The 7,979-nt window shown below is 35.5% G+C and overlaps 2 protein-coding genes across 2 annotated transcripts in view; both read left to right on the top strand.

Moving 5' to 3' along the window:
* LOC119830826 (zinc finger protein 628-like) overlaps window positions 1-5,489 on the top strand; it is a 9,263-nt gene extending 3,774 nt beyond the window's left edge. Inside the window, exons 8-17 of the mRNA XM_038353978.1 lie at window positions 1-64; window positions 483-633; window positions 955-1,117; window positions 1,393-1,533; window positions 1,779-1,855; window positions 1,982-2,119; window positions 2,511-2,618; window positions 2,823-2,938; window positions 3,385-3,615; window positions 3,706-5,489. The exon at window positions 1-64 is cut by the window's left edge and continues 119 nt beyond it. Of these exons, the coding sequence (XP_038209906.1) occupies window positions 1-64; window positions 483-633; window positions 955-1,117; window positions 1,393-1,533; window positions 1,779-1,855; window positions 1,982-2,119; window positions 2,511-2,618; window positions 2,823-2,938; window positions 3,385-3,615; window positions 3,706-3,963 (1,447 nt within the window). The 3' untranslated portion in view covers window positions 3,964-5,489. The remainder of the gene's footprint in view (window positions 65-482; window positions 634-954; window positions 1,118-1,392; window positions 1,534-1,778; window positions 1,856-1,981; window positions 2,120-2,510; window positions 2,619-2,822; window positions 2,939-3,384; window positions 3,616-3,705) is intronic.
* Window positions 5,490-6,575: 1,086 nt separating this feature from the next.
* On the top strand, window positions 6,576-7,283 carry LOC119830696 (BET1 homolog). Its single transcript, XM_038353795.1, has one exon. It carries the CDS (start codon window positions 6,851-6,853, stop codon window positions 7,187-7,189), a length of 339 nt encoding a protein of 112 aa, XP_038209723.1. The 5' UTR covers window positions 6,576-6,850; the 3' UTR covers window positions 7,190-7,283.
* The last annotated feature ends 696 nt before the right edge of the window (window positions 7,284-7,979 follow it).

Here is a 7,979-nt window from a genome sequence, read left to right on the forward strand (position 1 = left end):
TTTTGTATGCCGGCACTGCGGTATCGGTTTCGCGAGAGAGAAGGCGCTGCAGTCACATGCTAGGGTAAGTTGAATATGAACAACCATGTCAACATTGTCATAATATTAGTTATTGATGACTCTTTTGACTTTGCTAGTCGTAAATGTTTTATGAAATTAGCTATAAATCTTACAGTTTCATATAATTTTTCTCACTATAGGGAACATTTTTAAGAAATGCTTTGTAAGATTTAAGCAAATAACCGAGATATGAACGTATTGCAGGATGTTACATGTATGGATTTGGTTTTAGCTTGTATTGACAGCTTATATCAGTGGGTCATCTATTTAGCTATTCTAAGGATTTTTTTTTTTAAATTTTTCTTATCATCCGTAAATTTTACTTTAATTTAGTTTATAATGTATAGCAAAATAGCTAGCATAGCTTTAGATATCACAATGGTTTAGTGTATGCTGGAATAGTGTATATATGTAATTGACAGGTGCACGGCGGCGACTCCCCCGTGGAGTGCAGCGAGTGCGGCGAGCTGTGCTGGTCGCGCGAGGCGCTCGCGTCGCACGCGGCGCAGCGCCACCCGCACCTGCCGCACCTACCGCGCTCCATTAAACACGACCCGTACGATGATAACTCGGGTGTGTATATATATGATTATAGCTTTCGGCAGCCCTCACAAGCTGCTTGACTTCATTGAAGAGCTGGGGTGGTTTCAGCTTTGACTGCTCCCCTCCTCCCCTCCTCCAGGCGTTTGACGTCGATTTACGGACACATGCCCGTATTATTATGCTATCACTGGTCAAAGTTATATCATTCAGATAAGAATATTGCTGCAGTGATTTTGTAACATTCTGCAACATCTCTACTACTTTAAAAACACTCACAGATTTAATTTATTACCACTACTGAAAAAAAAAACTATCACAAAACATATAATGTAACGTTTTTGCACACGCCAGGAGACGACATGGACTTCTGCCTGTCGCCACTAGCGCACAGCGGCAGCGAGCGCGAGCGCACGGTGTACGACACGGTGCGCGGGCCCGAGCTGTTCTGCCAGGACTGCGGCGTGGCCTTCCAGCGCGCCGACCTGCTGCGTCGGCACGTCGCCGCCGCGCACAGGTACGCGTGCTCTTGCATTGTGGACCTTATTCTGTTCGGCGTTAAGTTCAAATTCGAGACAATAAAATTGTTTACTGATTTAATCATGATTCTCTTATCTACTTTCCAAACATCTACGGATGTAATAGGTAATATGAAAATGCAAAGTTTGGAACGATTCAAAACCATGTCTTTAAATTTTACCATTAAAATGTTGGAAAATTATATTGTTTTATGAAATTTTTCGATTTTATCCATCGACGAAACCAACTATGCTCAAAACATTTGTTCACCAGCTACAAGCGGCACGACAGCACCAGCAGCACCTGGGAGCAGGAGCACACGTGCGACGTGTGCGGTGAGAGCTGTCCGGATGCTTTAACATTATTGGCTCACGCAGAAAGACATGCTGAACGACATCGACCCAATGCGCCAAGGTAACACACATACATAAATAGGTCAAAAAACAATATGCAAAGTATAAGTTGAACTCTCAACCTTGTCATACCAATACAATTTATATGCGCGATGATTTGCTTTATGCGAATAGTTGATTGCCTTTCTCAAATATCAGGCATTCTACTATACTTTTATTACGGAGATGCCGTTCAAGACTCATATCAATCTATGTAGCTCTTGTTTTCTATAATTGTGTGTAAAAGTTAATTTCGTTTTATTTCAGATTAAAAAGAATGTCCAAAGGCCGTAACACAACTACATCTTCTCTGAATTCCAGACAATTCCCATGCAGAGAGTGTGGTAAGTAATATATTGGTCACAATTCGTAAACATAAATAGAAAAGTTAATTTGTTCATTTCGCTTAAAATATAATATATAAATGTTATAATTGTATTATAATTAGTATGATACGTATCGTGTCGCAGGCAAAGTGTTCGGGTCGCGCAGCTCGCAGCAGATCCACATCCGCATCCACACGGGCGAGCGGCCGTACGCGTGCCGCTTCTGCTGGAAGGCGTTCGCGGACGGCGGCACGCTGCGCAAGCACGAGCGGATACACACCGGTACGCCTAACGCATATGATTATAAATATCTACCGATGAGATCTTACACGATTCAACTTTTGTATGTCGTTATGAATAATCTTAAAGGGTGATTTCCGATATAAATCGTTTGATATATTTTAAGCACTTTTTTAAGCGAAGCCGGGGCGGACCGGAACTGAAATATAAACGAACTATCTTTAAGCTCGCGGCTTCGCGCGCGTTATATTTGGAATAGTTTAATAGATGTTATCATACATAACAAACTTCTTGAATCACTTTATCTATTAAAAATTCCTTTGCGTTGTTTTAAAAATTTAAAACCTTAAAACTTTGTTTTTTCTATTGAAGTGATAATGAGTACAAATAGTCTAATATAAAATATAAAAAAATATAATAATGTAACGTGCAGGTGAGAAGCCGTACGCGTGCGCGGTGTGCCCGCGCGCCTTCAACCAGCGCGTGGTGCTGCGCGAGCACGTGCGCTCGCACCACTCGGCGCCCGACCGCCGCGCTAACGGTGATTGTTCATGCTATTATATATTATACACTTATTTTACTGCGCACTAAACTTGTTTCAACGTATCAAATTTGGAAAATAATATTCACATAATTCATTGTTTCATAATTAAATTAATTTTAATTATCTTTTGTTTTGGTTTTTTTTTCATATTTGATATACTTCTTACGAACACAAAATATGAATTATTATTAATTTTATTAGGTGGTTATCAATACTCCTGCGCTGTGTGTGGAAGACCCATGCTGACAAGCGCGGAGCTAGTGCAGCACCTTATACAGCACTGTGATGAAAACACCGCCTTGAAAAGACAGCCTCAGGTAAATGCTATTTTAAGTTATATGTAGAAGTATCTCTTAAATTCACATTGTTTCAAAACTATAAGCTAATAGTAATTATAGATTACAGTACCTATATTTTTGTTATTTCATAATAATTTTTTAGGTTTTCATTCATCTTTTTGAGTTTAAAAACCATCTCATTCTAAAATGTCGCAAACGACAAATATCGTCATTCATCAAATCTAGTCAATTGGGAAATATGTAGGAATATGTTCTCATTATAGAATTGAAGTAAAATAATTTTTGAAAGAAAAAAATCATAAATTCTAAAAAAAAATTTGTGTTATTAATTTTTTTTATTATTGCGAACTTATATTCAACACATTTTCTCTTGATCTATTTGTGTAACCTTAAAATAAAAGTATAGTATATGTGTATTTCTAAATTTAAGAAACAAACATAATATTCAATGTATCGGTGTACAGTCTGGGCCAAGAAAGTACAAACGGCGGCGGAAAATAAAGAACGAGCCAGCGATGTCCCCCGGAGGGGAGTGGGGCGGGTCACGGTCGCCGGCGCGGTCGCGGTCACGGTCGCCGCCCTCGCCGCGCTCCCCCGCGCCGCCCGCGCGCCGCCGCCGCCGCGCCGCGCCCCCGCCGCCGCGCCGCCCGCGCATGATACACACGTCGGAGGAGAGCCGCGCGCGCACTAAGCAGGTGGGTGTTCATTATCATTGAAAATACGCTCATTATTTTATACACCTAACATGACATCGCTCTGTATTTAACCAATCACGTTCACCGCAGGTGCGGTCCCGGCGGCCGCCGCGGCACCCGGCGGACGACCTGCGCGCCATCGCGCCGCGCTCGCTGTCCCCCTCCCCCTCGCCGCTGCCGTCGCCCCCGACGCCCGCGCCCGCCTCCCCGCCCTCTCCCTCGTCGCCGCCCTCCCCCGCGCACTCCCCGCACCACGCACACGACGAGGAACCGTTGAAGTGCGAATTGTGTTCATTAGAATTCCCGCGCAGAGATGCCTTATTACTGCACGTCCCGGTGCATATATGACGAAAACTCGGAACTAGGAATAATAATAGGAAAAGAAAGGCGAGGAAGAAGAAGTAGAATTTTCTAGGTGCTATATATTTACGGTGTATCTGCTGCTGTGAAGATGTTGAAGGGTCATTTGTGATTGTGGAGAGTAAAAACGGGTACGGAATCTCCTCGTATCTTAATTTGCATATGTTAAGTTGGAAAAAGACAAGCTAAAGCTGTTTAATGTAAAATTTTCAGTGCAATTTGTTTGTTTACGATAGGTATTACATGAAATAAATTTATTAAATGTGACGTATGATATATTTAATAATTTTGCATACTGAAAATAGTCGAAGCATTTGAGTGTTAGAGTAAAAATCAACAATTAATATTTAGAGCTGGCCTCAATAGCTTAATTAATTATTAGGTAATAAATTGTGTTTTTTTATCATACCTTTTTAACCATATATGTGCAACATTAGCAGTATTTTGTCATTTATTGGTTGTTATTGTTATTTTTTAATAACACACAATTTTAAAACAGCAAAGCTTTTAATCTGAACATTTACCTATGTGTTAATTAGATGTCTCATGTCGACATATTATTATTTAAAGTCTCACAGCTAATAATAGATAATATTTGTCTATAATCCAAAAAAAACTTACGGAAAGATAACTATAGAATACTGTGTAAATAATAAATTTATAACGCTAGTTGTTAATATTCTGTCCTATTAAGACTTAAGACGTCTGATGTTCAGTCTGTCTGTGTTATATTTTACTGATTGACTGATTATTCGGTTAGTTCTATTCTTATATTCGTGTGTGACTGTACATAGGGTATATAATTGTGTATACTGTGTATTATAAACTATTATATTCGTAATATGTTTGGGGTATTCTGTATTCATTGATTATTTAAAAACACGCATTTTGATTAAATGAAACGAGACAATCAAAGATTCTCGATCTATTCTCGAACCTCTTCCAAAATGCATAATCCGTTAGGTGCACATGGGTGCATAATCCGTTTAAACTAAATTTTGTTATAGATTTTCTAGTACTCCAAATTGACGAATTTCATAGCAAAAACAGCATAAAAGGTGATAGTGTTTTGTTAATATAAAAATCCTAATTCATTTTATTATGTGATATTTGCAGAGGCCGACGTCTTAATTAAATCAAAATGACAAATGGAGTGAAAATAAAGCGAATCTGTAATTACTTATACTGTAATACCATAGTATTTATTCAACACACAATAAATCAATATAACAATAATTTAGTTAATTTTCATCTAAAATTATATTGTAATATAGAAAGAGGACTTTAAGGAATAAGGAAAAAACGATTCATTTATAACTTGTAAATTAGAAATTATTTTACATTATTATATTAACATTTCCTGAATAATATTTTCTTATGTTCAATTTTACGCGCTCCTATTATAAATTTGAGTACTTTATAACGGATTTTAAACGTTCACAAATGGTAATTTTTGTACCCCAATCAAGATAATATCTAACATCTCAATTTCACAATAAGCACCCACGCCGTAAAGTGTTAGTGTTAGTGGTTAAATAATATAATGGAGAAATCGCGTTTAAAATCTGTTTAAACATCTTTTTCTATTACAACATTAATTTATTTCTAAATTCATGAAATTGTTTAAAAAATGTAGCAAATGATCAGACATGATATGTTGCAATACATTCCCCAAACTCCAAAATGTACGATTGTTGTAGAATATGTTTCGTTATGATTATATTTTAGTAAATCATGAATGTATAATAGTTTTATTTTTATTAATATTAAGTTTTACAGTATTTTGATTTTAAATTTCTATTATTCTTAAAAACATGAAATTTTGGTCAGAAACAAATTATCCATCGTATTGGTCATTCTTTTTGTCGGGTTAAAAAGGTTTTCGACATAACAAAAAAGTGCATAACTTAATTGTACAGAAACACATCTGTATATTATTATTTACCCTATTTTCTAGCTGTAACCAAAACTCTTATAACAAGTAGCAATAAAATAATTCTTTGATAATATAAAATTCAAATAAAACTTTGCTTCTTTTATTTTCAAATATTCTTCAAGTGCATAGATCAAATCCAAAACTTATATTTATATTTATATCCAAAACTTATGTATACTTCTTTTAACTTAAGCCGTTGCCAGTTGCTTTGCTCACGAGTTCAAAGAAAATTGTGAATTGTAATACATATGTCACATTTTAATATAGTGCCAGTTATTGGAATTCATAAATGTTGTAGAACAACTGTTCTACGAACAGATTAAAACATCTCCGTTACAACATGAAAGAACGGGTAACAAACACACTTTCATTATTTTATAATATAAGAACAATATATGATTAAAACTGTGTGTCGTCATAGTACGATTTAAGAAGACCTAAATTAGGTGCAGTTTTTGCCTGTGTGCAATCTGTAAGCAAAGCATGAATTTAAAATCATGTGCGGGAAAAACCCGCAGGCGAGGCCGCTTGTATTCGCTTACTTGAATCACAAAATCATTGCCCTTGATAAATTCAATTCCATTTTTTGATAAATGGCAGACTACATAAACATGAGTTTATGAAGTCTGTCTCAAAAAGTTTAAAAATTGCATGACAAATGACAATTGACATTTGATGTGACACACGTCAATATTGTTGACGACGTGAAAGTAATGAAATTAAAAACTATGAATCTAAAAGAAATAATATAAATACCTATTCATTGTTGATTTATCTGGTCTGAAATTACATGCTAACTGATTTAATGCTCTACATTAACTAATATATTGTTCATTTTCTGTGAAGTGAATGCGGAAAACCTTTCAGCTCATTTGCAACAAATTCAATATTATTTAAGTTTAAATTAATTTTTTCAAAACGGCGGGTCGTAACAGCAATATGCGAAGAGCTCGAGAAACTTATGCATACCAACCAATTCCTCGAGCTCCTACAGAGGATGTTCTGGAACATGAAAACGAACGAATGGCTGAGGAGCTAAGTGGAAAAATAACAACTCTTAAACATATGTCAATCGAGATTGGTAATGAAGTTCGATACCAGGATAAAATATTACGTGGCCTAGATGACGATGTAGACCGAAGTTCTGGTTTTCTGGGAAAAACTATGGGGAGAGTTTTAAAGCTTGGTAAAGGAAATCATAACTATTACATCATTTACTTGTTCTTGTTCTCAATTTTTGTTTTCTTTTTACTTTATATAGTTCTGAAGTTCCGGTGATTTCTGCAAAGCATACATGATTTTTCCCAATATGTTTTCATTCCCTTTTATCAATGAAATTTGTAAATATTATTATATGGTGTAATGAGTGAATCAATGGACTTTTATTTTATGGATAAAATATTATGTAGGAATTAATTTTTTTTTGGAATGAAAAACATGAAAGTACGATATTATAATGATAATTAAACAAAAACTTTACATATTAAGATGGTTTTATGTAAAATAAGACATAAATTTTGTTTTCAACATTTTTTATTTTATGATCAAAATGTAGTTCAAATATTCAAAATGTAGTTACATACAATTCTTTGATCAAATTGTAATATTCATTATGTGCAACATCTTTAGTAATGGATAAATACAAATTACAACAAGATCCAGTGGCCACTGAACAACTCCTAGCTGAATGAATAAGCAAAGCAACAATACCACAAGCATTTTGTATGTTATTTTTATTTGCAAAATTATTTATGCTCTCCAGTATTATAGTAGATGGGACATGTTCCCATTCTGCTAATAATGCAAGACTTTCAATGAGAGGTTTTGTTTTTGATACATACAGAAAACTAATCATTTTTATGTAATGCCTATCAATTGAACATAAATCTTGAGATAATTCAGGCAATTCATTCAATTCGTCTTGGAGTATATACAATACTTTGCCATGTTTTGCATGAAACAATGCCTTTTCAAAAAGCTTTTTCCTGTTTATTCTTTCATCTTCATAAAATAGTTCAGTGATTACTTTTCCATCACACATATTTGGTCTTATTACTTTGAAGTCTTT

This window comes from Zerene cesonia, chromosome 12 (assembly GCF_012273895.1).
Source record: "Zerene cesonia ecotype Mississippi chromosome 12, Zerene_cesonia_1.1, whole genome shotgun sequence".
NCBI classification, from domain to species: Eukaryota; Metazoa; Arthropoda; class Insecta; order Lepidoptera; family Pieridae; genus Zerene; species Zerene cesonia.